At 56.8% G+C, this 17,959-nt stretch overlaps 3 protein-coding genes across 10 annotated transcripts in view; 1 reads left to right on the plus strand and 2 right to left on the minus strand.

The window, feature by feature from the left end:
- Window positions 1-831: 831 nt before the first annotated feature.
- OVCA2 (OVCA2 serine hydrolase domain containing) lies at window positions 832-2,021 on the minus strand. The gene is made up of 2 exons (XM_032846698.1): window positions 1,690-2,021; window positions 832-1,364 (listed from the first exon to the last, which is right to left on the minus strand). The coding sequence occupies exons 1-2, from the start codon at window positions 1,871-1,873 to the stop codon at window positions 865-867; spliced, it is 684 nt and encodes a 227-aa protein (XP_032702589.1). The 5' UTR covers window positions 1,874-2,021; the 3' UTR covers window positions 832-864.
- On the minus strand, window positions 1,253-13,651 carry DPH1 (diphthamide biosynthesis 1). Of its 8 annotated transcripts, XM_032846694.1 has the most exons (13): window positions 10,554-10,687; window positions 8,462-8,614; window positions 8,276-8,339; window positions 6,503-6,624; window positions 5,911-6,068; window positions 5,661-5,782; window positions 4,083-4,151; window positions 3,524-3,680; window positions 3,290-3,390; window positions 2,680-2,758; window positions 2,327-2,467; window positions 2,035-2,133; window positions 1,253-1,364 (listed from the first exon to the last, which is right to left on the minus strand). In XM_032846694.1, the coding sequence occupies exons 1-12, from the start codon at window positions 10,612-10,614 to the stop codon at window positions 2,053-2,055; spliced, it is 1,308 nt and encodes a 435-aa protein (XP_032702585.1). In that variant the 5' UTR covers window positions 10,615-10,687; the 3' UTR covers window positions 1,253-1,364; window positions 2,035-2,052. The 8 variants fall into 8 exon arrangements, with proteins under 8 accessions (XP_032702585.1, XP_032702587.1, XP_032702581.1 ...); XM_032846696.1 differs by lacking the exons at window positions 1,253-1,364; window positions 2,035-2,133; window positions 10,554-10,687 and adding an exon at window positions 13,568-13,651 and having other exon boundaries at window positions 2,171-2,467; window positions 3,290-3,393; window positions 3,524-3,692; XM_032846690.1 differs by lacking the exons at window positions 1,253-1,364; window positions 2,035-2,133 and having other exon boundaries at window positions 2,171-2,467; window positions 3,290-3,393; window positions 3,524-3,692; window positions 10,554-10,692.
- A 532-nt stretch (window positions 13,652-14,183) lies between these two features.
- The window catches only part of RTN4RL1 (reticulon 4 receptor like 1), a 69,463-nt gene continuing 65,687 nt past the window's right edge, over window positions 14,184-17,959 (plus strand). Inside the window, exon 1 of the mRNA XM_032846699.1 lies at window positions 14,184-14,682. Coding sequence (XP_032702590.1) covers window positions 14,670-14,682 — 13 coding nt within the window. The 5' untranslated portion in view covers window positions 14,184-14,669. The remainder of the gene's footprint in view (window positions 14,683-17,959) is intronic.

Genomic DNA, 17,959 nt, shown 5'->3' on the forward strand with positions numbered 1-17,959 from the left:
GTGGGCAGTCTTTAGAGTGTCTGGGAACGAATGATCTCTAAAACTGGAGGGGCTACTTAGGCCCTGGCTGGATCGCTACAAAGCAGCATCAACCCCAGAAACTCTGCAGGTGAGGGCAGGTTTGTAAAAGTTTTTTTTGTGTGGTCTTGGGCCTCTTCCCAAGGTCTAGGACCAACCCATCCTCCAAGCTTATAGTTCAGAGGGGCTAAAGCAGTTCTGGAGGAAAAAGCAGAGCACCCAAGGAGCCAGAGTTTGACAGGAGGCCAGTACACAACCCTCAGGGTTCAGAGGAAGCCTAACTCAGTGGAGCCCAGAGAGCACCTTGCCCGGTGATCTCTTCCTAGAACTTCTCAAAAGTAAAATTCTTCCAACTCTGCTACCAAGGCCTCCTTTCCTTCCGCTTGGGACTTGAGATTTCTACCAAATGTGGGTACACATGAGCTTATCCTGGGGGGGTTCGTAACTAGAAACACTTCCTTCCCTCTTTGGAGCTGCCCTGGAAGCTGTGTGGATGCCAGGAATCCGGACTTCTGTCACAAAATGGCTTTCCTGTGCGTAGGAGGAAAAAGATGCTCAAAATTGCCACCAGCACTTTATTACGCAGCAGTCACAGCGTCAGCCCCCATGTTCCCATGTCACCCTCCACTTATCCAGGGGTCCACTGGCCTTTTTCAGGTTTGAGTGGCAGATGCCAAGCTCCGCTAAGGCCTTCTGATCCCTTTTATCTTGAGTGTAGAGCGGGGCTTATAATAAGCTGAGTCTCAGAATTGATACTTGACTCTTAATTGGTGATGATGAGGAACGCTGAAAGCCCCTGAGCTCCCAGGGGAGGGGGAAGTAGGGGCAGAGCCATTTGTTCATCTTTCACGCTGCAAACTGGTCCAAGAACTTGAGGTAGGCCTGACGCTGGGCCGCAGCTGCTGGAATGAAGTGGCCACCAGAGTGGGTGAGGGTGATGGCTCCAGTGAATTGACTAGCCAGCTGCATACTTTCCTGAGAGGGAATGACGCAGTCACTGTCCCCAAAAACGTGTAGTGAAGGCAGTAACAAGGGGCACTGCAGGATGGGTTCCTTGAGTCCAAGGCCTCGGGGACAGAAACCAGATACCAGGATGATAAACCTTGGCAAGGGGAAGCGGGGATCGCCAGCTTGGCCAAGAGCACACACAACGGCTGCCAGCGCGGCTCCCTGGCTGAAACCAAGGAGCCCATCAAAAGGTCCCAGTTTCTTCAGTGCCTGTGCCACAGTTCCCAAGGCTTCCTCCAGACCTCTGCATACTGTGGGCTGGCTCAGGGCGTTGAAAACGTCTACCTCCTGTTCTGAAAACCACCAGCCTCGGGGCTGCTCCTCCGGAAGGCAGGGCTCTATAGCGATATGGGGAAAGGATGGGGTTAGGGCAAGCGAGTATCTAAGGCAGGAGAAATGAAAAAGGGAGGGAGGAAGGGTTTGGGGCTGACAACTAGCGAAGAGGCGGCCGAAGATGAGAACCTGGGGGTAATGAGGTGGAGAGCAGAGTGGCATGGCAAGGCAGGGAAGCCTGATCATGGTGGAGGCCTGGGAGGCTGGGATGGAAGAAATGAAGAGTATGGGCAGGGGGAGGGAAGAGGTGAGGATGCGGCGTGGGGGTATGCTGAAAGACGTTACGGAAACGAGGCCAGATAAAAGACTCAGTGCATTTCCCCGTCTCACCGGAGTCCGGCCCGGCGCCCTCGGGGCCCGCAGCATCCGCGACCAGGTGCGGGCCGCTGAGGCACACGAGTTCGGCGCGGCCCCGTAGCGCCTTCCTCAGCGCTCCCGTCTTCTCGCGGAAGCCCCGCTCGCTCTGCCGGAAGCCGGCCAGGGCTAACACCCTCAACGTGGGCCGCGCCGCCATCTTGCCGAAAAACGAGCCAGGGACCGGAAGCAGCCTTTCCCCGAGCGGAAATCGAATACACGAGGGGTGGGACCAGATGCCGGCCCCACCCCGAAGGCGGGCCTCTGCGCGAGCGGGGTGTTCCCATAACAACCAGGCGCGGCCCAAGCAGGGGCGGATACCTGAGACCAAGGAAGGGCTCATCGAGCTTTCGTTGCTCCCTTATCGCCTCCGCAGCTGCAGCCGTCGCTAGCCGCGGCTGGAGAGGGCTGCGCGGACCCCTGCATCGGAGGATGGCAGACTCTGCTCAGGGACTCTGCTCAGGGTCTCCATCCTGCTACGTCCTCCACCCTACTCCCGTGCATTTCCCGTAGCGGCCTCACGGCGGCGGCCTCGGCTCGCGTCGCTAGGGAGGCGGCCAAGCGAGGCCGCGCCTTTGGTCTCTCTCCTCCCGGCTTGCAAGTCTGGGCCTACCTTCTCCAACACCAGTGGGCTCAGGGCCTGGAGGGGGCGGTTCCGTCCGTGGTTGACTGTCCATGGCCCCAAGGAGCTGCCGGCGTAGAAGTCCATAGGGTAGGGCTGCTGCCAGGAAATGTCCCTCAGGGCCACCACTGCCTAAGGGAGGACACCCGTACAACAATTGCCAACTTTTTCTGGGCAGGATTAATTGATTCAATCTTCACGATAGCCTATGGAGGTCCTATTGTTCTCATACCACAGAAAGGAAATGTGAGGCTCTGACAGGTTAAGGGACTGCAGATCCCTCCCTGGACAGAACCAGATGCAAAGCTCACTCTCTCTCAGGTATTTTCAAAACGCAGGGTTACCTCATAGGGTGTCAGCAGCGGCTTGGGGAAGGCGGTGCCCCAATCAATGGAAAGGCGCGGACATGCTACCTGCACCCACCTGGGAAGGGAAGGTCAGGTCAGACCCAAGGATGGGGGTGGGGAAGGTGGTCCTCCCCTGGGCAGCATGCTGAAAAACATGACTTTGTCCCCAACACACCTAACGAATGCTTACTATTAATTCTAGAGTAAAGACAGTCACGTACTACTGTTCAGAATAACACTATAGCTGTTGATTTTCTCGTTTCCTCTGAGAGAGCCCTCTGCGAGCTCTCTGAGGGCAGGGCCCAGGCAGCTTATCTGTGATCTTATCTCCAGAATCAAATTTAGCTTAATTCTGGTACACTGCAGGTGCCAACTACCCCTCAAAAGAATGACTGTGATGTTATAGTTGCCTGTGAGCTCCCAAACTGAAATGGGCGAGACCCCTAGCCAAGAACAGCCCCTGCTGAATGAGGGCTCTGTAAACGTGAACATTCATGGAAGCAATCCCCACTGACTCCAGCCTTCAATATGTGCTGGGCAGGACACTGATCTAAGGAAGCTTCCTTAGCCAGAGTCATCGCTAGAGAGGTAAGGTGAGGAAACTTACACATCCACTTCAGGAAGTAGGTTAAGCTTGCTGGGGAAGATCTCAGAGAGCAACAGCCTCAGGAAGGGAAGTCCTAAGGCTTGGAGCCGAGATTCCAGGTGCTGCTGGAAGATGGAGGCCAAGCTCAGGTCACCATGGTCAAGCAACCAAGTCAAAATCCCTTAAGCCTACTAATTTTCTCAGCTGGGTTTCTAGTCAGTCCCCTCCTCCCGAGGCCATCCCAAGCCCTCTGACCTCCAGAATTTTGGGGCTGCCCTGGCGGCCCAAAGTGCCCAGGATAAGGCCCCAGGATTTAGCTGAGCGGGCTGTGGCTATGGCTTCTTGGCGGTTGGCTTGCATGCGCTGGTGGTCATAGTGTTCTCTGGATAGGACTTTGCTGTATGGGTCATATCTGGAAAAGAAGCTATGAGGGTTACGGTGACAGCCACTCATGGTACCTGTTGTGCCCATAGCTCCCTGACTCAGTCCCTTGGTCTCCTGAATCTTTAGGTTCCATGCAGGTAATGAGGAAGAGAGCAGAGATCGTCATTGGAAAGCCCAGTCCCACAGCTGGAGCAGGCAAAAGTAGGAGAGGGGTTTAGAATCTCGGTATGAATCCCAGTGGGGGATGGGTGGGTACTGTGCAGCAGCAGCTCTGGGTCTGACGCCTGGATTCAGGAACCAAGTACCTCAGATACTTAGAGCTGTTGGCTGTCAAGGGGCCAGGGAATGAGGAAGTTTCGGTCAGTTGAGGGCTTCAGTGGCAGGGAAATCCCACCCTCTCCCTAGCTGGTCAGCCCAGCTCAGCCCATACCGGTAAGCGGGGACACCAGGGTTGGCAATCATGACAGACTCCAGATGGAAACGGCCGTCTCCAAGATATCTGCGGCAGAGAGACAGGGGATGATAAGTGTGGGGTACGGTGAACCAGCAGAAAAGGTGGGCACTGGCTTGGAGGTCCCGACTGAGCTCCTGGCTCAATGTGCTGCTGCTGTGGGGAGAGAGGGGACTGGCACAAGTCAACATTCTGCCTCCTGAGGCCTTGGTTTTCTCACGTGCAAAATAAAGAGTTTGAACTGGATGAGAATAAGGCTCTTCTAGTTATGTAATGCAGAATCTGAGAACTGCTCCTCACCCCAGACTTCTGGGGGAAGGGTAAAAGGGCAGCCATGGCCATGGCTGCCCAAGGCTCTAGAGATCCTACCTTGGAGATGGTGGGACAGTTCCTTACCTAGCTCAAAACAGACACGGCAAATAGGGTTCAACGTGTCATCGATGTTGTAAATGAAGTTTCAGGGTCTACAACGGCTCTCTCTCCCCAAACTGGCTCTCAGGTCCTCTTACTGAGTTGTAACAACTACTGTTTACTGGATTTGTGTCTTCTGTGCACCAAGGCCCGGAATAAGAACTTGCCATGTAGGACTTCACACTCTGACCCTCAAACAGTCCTCTGAGGTACCTAGAATATCCCCATTTTACAATAGATACAGCTGCTGTTCAGGGATGTTAAGGAATTTGCCCAAAGTCACACAGCTATTAAGCAGTAGATATAGGACTTGTCTCTAGGCTTAACCACCAGACTCTATCAAGACTGTCCCTAAAAGGAGCTTCCCAGTCCATGGAGAAGGCAAAGCATAGAGGACAATCACGAATGCAGTTCCTTCTTGGAGACCACACTGATCTTTGTGATGAATGCCCCACATTCAGGGTGTCTCTCCAACACACACCTGAAGCCCCCAGTGGTAGGCACCTACAGGCTCAGAATTATGCGGGCACAGGCAGAGGGGCAATGCCCCTTCGGGAGCAGGGCTGTCCTACATGGGAGCAGCAGGCCCTGTGGGACTAGCATCTACAGCCCCAGAGGTGGGGCTGAGTCAGGGGAGTGCCCCTCCCGCTCTCCCTGCCATTAGCTAGGAATGGGGCTCCCCTCCCTAGTCCCAGCCGGGGGAGCTATCAGCTCTGAGGCTGGCTGCATTCACACAACATTAAGCATTTCCATTACCTAAAATAATTAGGCGGCAGGAGACATGCTGCTCCTGCTTGTTAGCTGTCCGGATGCTAAATTAACGGGGCTGCAGCCTGGGCGTGCCCATCCATCTTCTCCAATTATATTCCCACCATTTCTAGCCCACCCTCACCCCCACTCCCCACCCCATGAGGCCCTCTGATTCCTGCCCCAGCCTGGGCATAGCCTCTTACATGGTGGACAGAGCACCTGAGAGGGAGACAGGCCCCCTGCAACCCTATTCGGTCCCCCTTTTGTAGGGTGACCTTGAGCAAACAGTTAAAAAAGAGCTTGAGACTCAGCTTCCTTTCCTACACAATGAACCTCCCAATCCCTTCTAGGTGCATTTCTTATGTCTCTCCAACTGGCCCCTCATCTTTCACTTACACAACAGCCTCCACCTCTCTGGGCAGCTGGGGAGCCGTGCAGCCCAGGATCTCCCCAGGGGACAGGGGCTTGCACTGTGGGACACTCACACGGTACTCAGCTCTCAGCTCCTGGGCAGCTGCCTGGAGGGATGAGGAGGGAAGGGAAGCAAGTGGGTGAAGAGGGAGAGCCAGGGCCAGAGGACCAGCCGGAGCACCTAACATGGGCCCCAGGAAGAGTCCGGAGGCTGGCTACCTATCTGTTCACTTACCTGCAAGGTCGACACAAACTGAATGGTGCTGACCAGGGCAAGGGAAGTGGCTGGGGGAAAGGTGAGGCGGATAGAATCCAGGAGGTGGGTAGTATCTATCCGGATGTCCACAAAGACATACAGTACCCGGAAGTCTCGGGCCGAGGTGTCCATGGGAACTGGGAAGAGACAAGAATTCAGGAGACTGTTTTGGAAGGCCAGAGGCGCAGGGGGCCTGCCTGGGCCAAGGTCTCTGAGCAGCCAGGACCAGTGGCTTCAGCCTAGGGATACAAGGAGTGAGCAGGAGGCGGTGTGTGTGGGGGGGGGCACAGGGATAGGGTCCCTTAGAAGCCCCCTTTTCCACCCTCGACCGGGGGCCCAGACTGCTCTACCACCAACAGCCTTTCAAACACCCACATTGGGGACAGCAACGTTGTTTCCAAGGCAACCAAACCCAAAGGAAAGATCCACCTGCAGAGCAGGAAGGCCAAAGCCATCCCAGAAACTGCGAGGGACCTCCTGCCTGCAAGCAGGACAAGAAGGCACCATGATGGGGGAATTAGCATGCAGTCCTGCCTCCCTGCCTCCCTGCCAGGATCCCCGCCCACCATACCCAGGCAGCTGTGGCCATAGTGCACCAGGAAGTCAGCTCCCAGGGCCCTGGCGGTAAAGTCATCCACACAGCAAGCCCCATATGTCACATCGCCCATCACCATCACTTCGGCCTCTGTGAACCTGTGGAGGTGAGGGAACGGGGAGGGGGACAACGAGACGGTGACACCAGGGTGAGGTGGGAGAGAGACCTACCCCTGTGGGGATATCTCAGGGCCCAACTCCTCTCCCTACGCCCTGCAATCACTGGGGCTGGCAGCTGCCACTTCTGCCAACAAAGAGTAGGAAGGGCCCAGCTGTCACATCCCCCGGTCCTGGCAGCAGCTCTTGGAACTGGAGCGGTATGAGGACGGTCTCTGTAGCACCCGGGTTCCTCCATCCAAGCCCAGACTTCAAGAAGGACCCCCACCCCTCAGCTGGGCAGACACAGGGTCAGATATGGGGGCTCTGATGCCCCGGCTTGTCCCACCCAGAGCAAGGAGCGTGCACACACATGCAGAGGCGCCCGCTCCCATGCTTTGACACTGCAGCGTGCGTGGGTACGCATGTAGGGATACACACAGCCTCCTATCACCCAGACCCCCTGCTACCTCCCCACCCTTAGTTAGGGCCCTCTGCACCCAGGGTGGGGGGTACCCACGAACGGCTCCCCCATAGCACATGGCACCACCCACACACCTCATGCGTCAGAAAGAGTGGGCTCTGGCCAACACACTGCCATAGGATCTGCTGCCAGGCCTGAATCACTGGGGGACAGGGGCGGGTGGGGAAGACCCCGCACTCCCCAAATTCACCAGGGGCATGGTGCTAGAGGACCAGCTCTTCCTTGAGAGATGCACCCCTGGGCCACAGGGCCTGGCTTGGCAACTAAGGTCTCCCATCTCTCTCCTGGAGGTGTGCTGGGGAAAGCTGAGCTGCTGTCAGTCAGCAGCCCCTCCTCCTCCCCCTTCCCCAAATCAGTCTGTGCACAAAAGCAGATTATTCAACTCCTTAAAATGCAGCCCAGGCGTCTGAGTCAGCCAGAGCACTTAATTTTTTATAGATTAAAATGTATGCAAATTGGCCTGAGCCCCAGAGAGCATCCCCAAGGGGCAAGAGGGTGGGAGCTGGGAAGTGAGTCTGTGGCAGTGGATGAGAAGCAGAGTGGGGGAGGGCAGCAGCAGGGAAGTGGGAGGTTCCCATCACTAGATGACCTCCCCTTTCCCCATTCCTCCTCCTTGTTCCTGTGCTGGTTCCAGATGGCTGAGAACTCCCCACCCCCAGCCCCAGGATGGCTCATTGTAATGAAGAAACTTAGACAGAGAGGGGAGAGGAACTGAATACCATCTCCTAGACACGTCTCCCCCACCAAGCCCCTCCTTGCCCTACTCCCCCAAACGTGTGGGAGAAAAAGGTTCCCCTTGGCTAGACCTGATGCTGACAACACAGCTCATTCCAGGTCAGCTCTGAGGATTCCTCCTCAGGCCCCACCACCTGCTCTAGGCCCAGCTTTGAAGATACTGGAAACAACTCATCTCCCCACTTCCCTGCTGCACCCCCTCCCCCACTTTAATATTTTAGGGAAAAAGAGATTTATACAGACAAGCCAAGCCAGACAGGCTGGGATCTCAGCAGGCTGGGAGTTTAGTTTTGACTTTTTCCCTTTGTGCATGTATGGTTGTGGGAGGGGGCAGGGTAAGGCCAAGGTCCAGAAGGAAAAATGTCAACAGGAAGAGATATAATGGGCATGGGGAAGGTCTTGGCTTAGCTTCTTCTCCAGTGCCCCAAGCCTCACCTTTCCAAGATATCCACAATGGTGCAGGCAAAGAGGAGAAGGCCCTCAGGCATTTGCAAGGCCACTGAAAGACAGAGCGAAGACATGAGGGCAGAGGTCTAGGAAAATCCTGGGATGGGGATACTGACCCTGACAGAGCCAGGCAACCTCTCCACCCCTACCCCATCTCAAAACTTGGGGGCTCACCCTTTTTGGCCTGGGCCTGCTGAATCCTCCAGATGGTCTTGGGAATCTCAAAGTTATAGTTGGAAGGCAGGACCTGAATGGCTGCCTGCAGCTGGGGGCTGTTCAGGATCTCAGGAGGGATCTGATTGGCCAAGCGGCCCCTAGGGGCTCGACCTAGGACAAATGAAAGGACTGAGTTGGCACCTGGCCTAAAAGAGAACCAGACCCAGTTAAGTCCTTAACACCACCAAGTTTCAGGCCCAGATCCCAGATGCCAAGGGGGTTGGCCCAGCTTTCTTCCTCACTGAGTTCATTCTGAAGCTGGAAAGACAACACATTAAGCCTGAAAGAGATCTGCATAATTAGCTTCCATGTTGAGAGATTACTGGGAATCAAAGATTTGAGCCCATGAGGGAGGTATACCCCATCCCTTACCTCTGGAAGAACAGAGATAACACCAGGAGACTGACATGAATCCAAACAACGGCTCCTTGGTAAAGAACAACTCTGAGGAAAACCCAAGAGCCTAGAAGTCTGGGAAAATGTCCTCCCCTGCGCCCAACCCCTCACCCAAGTCCCTGAGAACACTTTGAAGTTCTGAGGTCCTAGATATGCAGTCTATAAGCAAACTTATTACGTACTGACTTAAAAGACTTCCCTCTTTACTCAAGTCCCACTGACTCTGTCTACAGTGGTGAATCCCTACACTCTTCCCTCTCCTTGTTTAAAAGGGAAATAAAAACCAAACATTTGGGGCGGCTGGGTGGCTCAGTGGGTTGAGGCCTCTGCCTTTGGCTCAGGTCATGGTCTCAGGGTCCTGGGATCGAGCCCCGCGTCGGGCTCTCTGCTCAGCAGGGAGCCTGCTTCCCTCTCTCTCTCTCTGCCTGCCTCTCTGCCTACTTGTGATTTCTCTCTGCATCAAATAAATAAATTAAAAAAAAAAAAACACAACAACAACCAAACATTTAACTGACTTAACAGCTTCCTTAGTCTCACTGTTCCACCCCAGGAAAAATAAAAGAACACACTCTAGTTAGGACTGCAGGCAAACAGGTAAGGATAGAGAAGCGACCCCACCCTTTAGGGGCTAGTAGTCTAGCACGGGCAAATGCAGGTATACAAATTACAACCTGATTAAAGGAGAAAACACTGTAGCCATTAGCAAAGCTGCAACCCTTAATTTGCTTCCTATTCCCAATTCAGCTTAGCTCAACCCTATTATCTCTTCAGGAACCAGAGAGTTTGGGAATGTGATAAGGAAACAAGAAATTAATTTATTGAACAAATATTTATTGAACCTGCCCTTTGTGCCAGAACTTCTGCTAGGGCCCTTTACTACTATGGGAGGGATCCTCCCAGACATAATCCTTCTCTCTCTGCCTGTGGGCAGATGATTGTAGTTGATGATGGAGACCATATTTGAATGTTACTACGGCCATAGTTTTTGTTTATTTGTTTCAAAGACCTTGGAACAAACAGCCCAGAACCCTGGGCCCCTCACAGAAGCTCCTCTGACAGGGCAAGTCCCCTGTGGTCGTTGGGCTGTGGGAGCTGCTGGTTTTAGTAGTTCAATTTGTCCTCGGGACTTGAAGGCGCCTCCTCCTTTATCACGTGTCTATGATCTTATGTTTACATCAGTATTCCCGAGTAGACGAGATCCCTGAGGGCAAGGCTGTTGCGTAGTCCCTGAACCCAGCAGAGGCCTGGCAGTCAGTGAGCCGGGTGAATGAAACCCTGTGCCTCTTTCCTGGAGGCATTCCCCGCGGGCCCACTTGTGGAATGGCCGCTGCAGCGCGCCTGGCTCTTTCCTTCCCCATCCGGTCCGCTTTATCCGTGAGTCCTCCCGTGCCAGCCAAGGCAAGGGCGGGGGCAGCGTTTCCGGCTTGAGGATTACAAGCTCCTAGGAAGAGCTGCTCCGGATCGCGCCCGAAGGCTGCAAAAGGAAGACTGGTCCCTCTGGGGTCCAGTGAAAGCCGCTGGAGCAAGTGACCGCGGGGCCCTCCGGGTCTGGCGTTGAAAGGCCGCCGCCGTTAGCGGGGGAAGGTGCTGTCCCTGAATTGGGAGCCCTGACTCGCGATGCGAGGTCCGGAGGCCTCAGCGTAGTAGCACCCACCTCTACCAGTGCCGTTTCGGCTGCCCGGCTCCGCCGTCACGGACTCCGCCAGCGCCGCCATCACTGGCCTGTCCACGTGGAGACCAAAAAGGCAGCGCTAGAAGAACGCCGAGAACTCAGACCTTGCGATCGACCGCCGGTCGCGGGCGATGGGCGGGAATTTGCTGGGCGGGGACCAGGAAGGAGACGGTAGGGGCGGGGCTACCGCGGTCCCCCCCCCCCCCCCCCAGCCCGCAGGGACCGGGCTCTCCGCCCCCCCTAGCAGTCCAGTACCAATCGCAGTTGCACTCTCTCGACGATCCAGTCTTCTTCTCCGCTCCCGGTTTTCCAGACCTGGCACTCCCGACCAGTGCTCCCCTATTTGCCGACTCCCTGCCCGAATTCTGTGAGCCAAGTCTTGTGAATGGGACACCACCCCCGCCACCGCCCAGTATCCCTTTTGCTCCTCTCTCAGTCTCCCCTCCTGGTAAGCAGTGGAGGCCGTGTAGGTAGAGCCAAATTCCGTACCTCAGAGGACCCCACTGCCCAAACAAGACAGAACTCAGCTCCCATCAGCCCAGATCCAAGCTGAGTCTGGGGTTTTCGGAGCGCCAGAGTGCCCTTACCTTTAGGACCAACAGTGCAGAATGCTGGAAGGGTTCCCATGTGAAAAACTGCTACCAAGGGAAGGCCCCAGCCTGAGGGTGCTTTCCTGGGGCAGGGCGTGGGGGTAGGGGGAACAGTCTAAGGAATCCAGTTGCCTAAACCAATCTACCCTTTTCCCTGCCTCGGCTGCCTCTCAGGTCTAGATAGCCTTTCTCTTGATCAGGCCTGGGCTCCTAAGATCCCAAAGGGAAGGCGTAAGCAGCCAGTGAGATGGCCTTGACCTTTGGAAGATCAGAGTACCTGCAGGACTGGCCCTTAGCAAGGTCTACCCCATACAGCAATAGTCCCCCAGGGCTGTTTGCCCATCCAGCCCTCTGGCACCACCTTCCTCTCTCAGAGGTGGTGATGTGAGCACAGCTGGCCCTTTAAGGTAGCTCTGTGGCCTGGGGCTCCTCCCCTGGAGGCCCTCCTTGCTTGGAAACTCCTAATTAAGGTACAGGGAGAAGTGACAAACAAGCAGCCAGGGACTGGCCTGCCTGGGCAGCTGCCCAGAGAGAAAGGATGTATGGGCTGGCTGAGAGTGAGCAGCCAAGGGGAGGACCAGAAGGGGTCAGTGCTCTGCCCCCCAGGCCACTGACTGATACTCTTCGGACAGTCATAGCTTTGGACAGGGCTGTAGCCGATAAGGGTCCCAGGAATACCCCCTCTTGCCTTGATAAGAGCTCGGCATGGACTTCCCATCTCCCCTGGGTTCTTTGGACTCCCAAAGTGCAAAATCTCAATTCCAGGGATCCCCTGAGTCCAGCCCCTCCCCCTTCAGGACACTAAGGCCCAACCGGTGGACAGCTTTAACTCTGGCTGTAGCTGTGAGATCCACGGGGGTGGTGGAGGTGGGGGAGATTGACTCCAGAGCAGCAGTGGCTTCTCCCTAGCAGGTCCCGCATCCCTTGGAGCCTTTCTCTGGGCAGAATGGGGCCTGTGGGTGATTGAAGGCCCTCACCCTCTTACAACATCGCCTCACAGCCTCTTGTGCTGAATGAGCTGCCCTAGCACCCATTAGGAAACCAGGTGATGTCTAGGGGAACTAGACATCAAGGACAGATGTGAGCACGTCCCCTAAGATAACTGCAGTGAAGGACATTGGGGGCTGTCCTTCAGCTTGGGCCGAGAGCACCTCCATCTGTTGGTGGGGGGTCTCCCTGCCTGAGTTACTCAGCAGGCTGAGTAATTACTGCCTGACAAGAAGGCGGGCACAGCACATCCCCACATTATACCACAACACCCGCCTCTAGTCACCCCCACCCCCTGGCTGGACTCCAAAGCAGCGCCCAGCCCTCCTGAGGCCCGAAATAACTGTGTTTCTCATACTCACACTGTTGGCCCAGCCCCAGCCAACTTCGTCTGAGATGCTGGAGTTTGTGGGGCAGGGGGGTCATGGGGAGGTAGCTAAGGGGGCTGGAAGGAGGATTAGCAGACCCCAATTAAGGCCTACACTTTGGCACTGATCTGCTTTATGATATGGAGCAAGTTGTTCAACCTCACTGGGCCTCATTTGGCTCCCGGAGAGCCTAGGGCCTTGAGACCAGCTTTAATGCCTGGCAGGGTGTGGGGCCAAGTCCAGCCCTGCAGCTGGTCAAGGCTAAGAGAGAGAATACTCCACCTCCAGTTCCATCCCAAGATGGACCAATCTTCTTAATCGTCAGAACAAGGTTACTTTTTCACCTTCAAGCATTTGCACCTTTTCTCCTGCCTGGAATGCCCTTTTTCTTCTCAGACTAATAACTCAGCCCTCAAGCCCCAATCCAAATGGCATCCCTTTGATGGCTTCCTTGATCATCCTTCACCTTCACCCCCCTCACAGAGCTAGCAGAGCCCCCAACACTTTCTTTCTCCTCCTGTCACATTCTAAGATGCCTTGTGGGTCTTTCTTCCCCAGCTATGCCCTAAGCTCTTGTAGTTACATGCCTGTGTATTTAGCGGAAACCCAGAGCCTTGGTGCCATTGAATGCAGAGACCTTGTCTTTTTCACTGGCTGAATCCCTAGGAATAGTAATGCCCCACGAATTGACCCTCAGTAAATGCACGTTGAATGAGTGACTTAGCCCCCTCTTCTTCCTTTCCCAGGACCCCTCTTATTCCAGGCCAGTAGGGGGTGCCGCCTCCATCCAGGATCTCGCCTGGCCTGAACCTTTTCTGCTCAGCCCAACTGGCCCCCTGCGGGACCTGCTTTCTAGGCGGTGCCTCCTCCATTTTCCTGGAAGCCCCGGGCGGGGTCGGTGTAGACTGAAGGAGATCTGGGACACCCCCCTAGGCGGGGATAGCCCACCTGAGCCCCACACTGGTCCCTTCCTCACTCTAGAATTTGGAACTGGGCCTCCCTGAATGCTTGCTGCGTGGACTAGAAGAGTCTGGGGGCGCGCCACACCTACCCCCCAAAAGAATAGTATCCTGGGACGCGGGATGCGAGGCGGCTGGGTTTCCCGGAGCTGTCCTGGGCGGGGAGGAGCCGTCGAGCCTCCAAGAAGGAAGCGGAGTCGCCTAGAGAGGATATGGGCAGGGGTGCAGACTTGTGATCGGGGTCTCTGGGTGGCAGTCCTCCCGTCCCAGCCGGTGGGCAGAGCGCACGCTTCCAGCCGCCTCTCTCAGTGACCTCCAGCCGCGAAGGGCGAGCAGACGGGGGTTGGGCTGCGGGCGCGAGCTCCGGGAAGCCCGCGGGGCCGAGAAGGGGCTTTCGAGTAGCCCGACGGCCGCCCAGGGCCTGGGGCAGGTACTTGGACAGACGCGGGCCAAGGATCGTCCCTAGGGGCGGGCGCAGCGAAAACACCTTGGGAGGCGGCGCCGCGCGGCTGAGCGCCGCTGCCCTGGGAATAGGACGGCGCTCGGCACCGCGAGCTGAGAGCACTTTCATAAATTTTGTATGGGAGGCGCTCCGTGAGCGGGGGCGGGGAGCGGAGCGAGAGGGAGGGAGCTAGCGAGCGAGGGAGGGAGGAAGGGAGGAGAAAAGGTGGGGGTAGCCGGGGGGTGGGGGGAGGAAGGGAGGCGCCCCGCTCCGCGGATCGCTGGGTCCTGCAAACGCGCGCCGGGCGCTTTCCCCGGAGCTCCGCGGTGCGTGCGAGCGCCCTTTTGCAGCAGCCGCGGCGGCGGCGGCCCGAGGGGGCGGAGAGGAGGGGGCCGCGGCCCGGCGGCCGGGCGGCCGGGGGGCGGCGTCCCCCCTCAAAACCGCCTGCAAAGAGCTCGGGGCTGCAGAAGCAGGCCGCCGGCTCCGCGGAGCAAGCCGCTTGTCCCGGGGTTGAACGAGCGCGCCGGGCTGCCAGGCAGCGCCGCGGTTGCTAGTGGGCGCCGGTGCCCTCGGCGCTGGGCTCGGGCTCACCATGCCCCTGAGGGGCCGGGCTGCCGGGCACAAGCGGATCCCCGGCTTGCCCCCGCCTCGACGCGCTCGGATTAGCTGTAGCCGGCACCCAAGGATTTGAATCCGGACTCCGGCAGGGAGCGCGCCTAGGCCGACCTCCGAGTGGCGGCCCCGCGGCCAACATGCTTCGAAAAGGTGAGTTGGAGCCGAAGGGGCAAGTGGGAGTTGAGTGCACACGCGGCCGAGCCTCGAGCCCGGGAGCCACCCAAGCGCTCTCCGGCGCCCGAGCTCCTGGCCCGGGAAGCAGCGGCTGGCGGGCTGGCGGGCTTTGCGGGACGCACCTGCGGAGGGTTTGCTGCTGGAGCTCAGCCCCTGTCGGTGGCCGGTTGCGAGACACGGGATTTGCGCCATGGATCAAGCGGCCAGGCCTAGGGATCTGGCTCGGCGAGGTCATTTAGAGACCACTGTGAGCTATCCATGATGGAAGGGAAGCCGGCCTTCTGGGACCTTTGCTTTGCCATTATAAAGTTTTGCAGTCGCAGACTCCTTCGGCTGCGTGGGCACATGCTGCCAGTTCTGCCGCTTTGGCGGGGCCGGGTGCGGCCCGCGCTCCAGGGCGGCCAGCGGTCAGTCACCGCGCCGCCCGGGCGCTCACTGCGCGCCCTCGCTTCTCAGGCGGGGCCGGGACATGGGCACCTTCCCGGCAGTCCTGCTTTGGTCCTCAGGGACGGGCTCTGGGCACCCAGCAGCCCAGGGGAGGTGGCTAGCGCCTGCCGTCCTGTTCTTCAAACTTTCCTTATGCCTGGAGCAGCGAGATGGGAAGGCGGGGCCGTACCCGCTCCGTGCGCGGCAGGTGCCAGGCTCAACTTGAGGAGAGCTGGCCCGGCGACCACCTAACCACAACCACCCTCCCCCTGCCCCCCTTTCCCCCGCAGCCCGGCTCATTGCAGAGCGCTGCAAAGTTGGCGCGGGTGCTGGGGAAGTCCCGCCGCGCCCCCACGTGGCTGCCGCGCGGGGAGCTGTCCCCGGGGTCCAGGGAGGGCAGGTGACCACGCCGGGAGCCCGCAAACCCGGTCTCCAGCTGCCCCGGCCTCTGCGTCTGCCTCCCTCCCCTTCCTGGTCTGGGCGAGCTGCGGCGCTCCGTCGGGACCCTATCGTTTCTGGGCCGGGCCGGGTGGCCGGCAAGCTGCGGCGGCTGCGTCTGGCTGCCCCGGTCCTGCGGGAGCCGGCTAAGGCGGGAGCTCAGGTAGCTAAGGGCCCTGATCCCTGCGCTCCGCGCTCCTGCCTTAATCCGCCCCTGTTTCCATGGCAACAGACCGAGGTGTCGTAAGCACAGGATTCTGACCTCACAGTAGGATGGGGAAGGAGAAAACGGGCAGTGGGAGGTGGCGAAAGAATGAGAAGTGAAGCCTCAAGATGGGTGGAGAGGAGAAGATGTGGGGGTCAGGGAAGAGACCCCACAAGCAGGTGGGACAGGCGGGGGAAGAAACCACGCCTTCTCTGGAAGCAGTAAAGGCTGTGTGGTGGTCCCGGCTGGCTCAGGCCTACCGGGGAGCCTCGGTTGCCCCGTCGTGTCAATAGCCACAAACTTGTGGTGACTTGTGTCTTCCACGTGGGTCGGGGCAGGGCGGGGAGGCGGAGCGGGGGGGCGATTGGGGGCGGGGACGCTGCCTACCTTTTCCTGTGGTGTGGGGAAAAGTCTCTCTGGCTGCTTGGAGAAACCTCTTCACTGATAAACCCCGGTTCTTTTTCTCTGCAGAATGGGACTTAAAGGCCTTTCAGCAGCTAGCCGTGGTGGTCAGTGCCTGCACACAGAGGCTGATCTTTACAAAACTGAGCTGAGGCCCGGGTCTGAGAAGCTTGGGCCTGGAGTGTGCACACTTGCCCTGGTGCCTAAGGATTCCTAGGCAGTTTTAAGAGGCCGCCATGGCTGGGTAGCTGGGTCTGGGATGGAGATAATAGAAGGGAATTGACATCCCATTTCCCTTTTGGTCTCTTGTCTTTTGGCAGTTTATAGTTAAAAATGAGCCAGAGAACAGCCCAGGTACTTTATTTACATGACTTAAGTGCCCAGGGAGACTCCAGGAGCCTTTTTCTCCCATCCTCACTAGCCAGAGACCCAACCCGGGATGAACCCAGTGCATTCTGGGGGCCTCTCCCGGTGGAGGAGACTCACTTACTCTGTTTAAGAGGTGGCTACTGGAGGCTTGGCAGTCATGGGGGTTCACCACTTGGATTGGCCAAAGGAAAACAGAACAGAAAAGCCCTTTGCTGGGCTAGGCTGAGCTCCAGTGGCCTACAGCCTGCTGCTGGGACATTGTGTGGACAAAGAACTTTATTTTTGCTCCTTTGCTGGACAGTCTTCTCTCTTAGCCCCTGGTCCTGATCTGTAGGACTTGTTTCTTTTACACGCATATACAGGACACTCAAATACTCTGTGTGGATTCTAGGTGTGTGCTCAAAGCCAAAGGTATGTCCAAGGCTCATGGCAAGGGAGGTGGCCATTGAAGTTTCTGTTTCCCAAATTGTTCCCAAAAGCTCCGAGCAAAAAAATGTTACAGGGATGGGTTCAGATGGTCATTGCAGTTTCCCTGCCCATCAGCTGCAGAGCCCTGCGTGGACTCCTGGACCTGAGGGAGTTTCATAGTCTCAATTTGGATTTGAAAAAAGAGTAGCCATCCCGAGATCCTGGGGGTAAGGGGGAAGAGAAAAAAACCCTCTAACTTTTCTGCAAAGGGCTGGGCTCATGGTCTTGACAATGGAGTGCTTTGTGGAGTGGGGAGGCTCAGTGGTCTGCGCAAGGTGAGTATAGGCTGTGATCATGAGGGTCATCGCTCTGATTTCTTGTTGTCCTATTACAGCAAGCTGGGTGCTGTCCCCTGGCAGGACGTTTAGGAATTGGAGGGGAGGGGTGCTGCCTTGTGTCTCTTAATGAAAGGACTCTACTGGCCACAGCCGCACCTCTGTGAACCAGAACAGCCTGAGCCCTCAGTGGATCCTGCTGCTGACGGTGCTGGGAGCTGAAGGCTTCAGCAGCTGTCTGCCCTCTTTTCTGTCTCCTGGCCTACCCTGGCAGAACTAGGGATATAAAAAGCAAGCCTCTGGTCAGAGATGAGAGGCAGGCAGGGCAAGCCAGGCCTGGAGCCCCCCAGCACCATCCAAGAAGAAAGGGCAGCCTGTTGGGGATTTTGCTTCGCCAGAAGTGACCTGCTTAAGGTCAGGATCTATGGTTTTCATTTTTAGAGCTATAAAAACAGAATGCAAATCAACAGCCTCTGGGCTAATACTGAACCTATCCTTAAAGTTTTTGTCTTGTTAAGCAAGGAAATAGAGTGCCAAATAGGCTTTGTTAAGTGGCAGTCTAATTAATTATTTAAAATCTTGTAGCTGTCTTTCATTAGAATTTATCTGTACATCAACCACAAAATCAGTCAAACACACTCATTTATAAGTTAATGCCATCCCTGAATAA

This window comes from Lontra canadensis, unplaced genomic scaffold, assembly GCF_010015895.1.
Source record: "Lontra canadensis isolate GAN:19392208 unplaced genomic scaffold, GSC_riverotter_1.0 scaffold180, whole genome shotgun sequence".
Lineage (NCBI taxonomy): Eukaryota > Metazoa > Chordata > Mammalia > Carnivora > Mustelidae > Lontra > Lontra canadensis.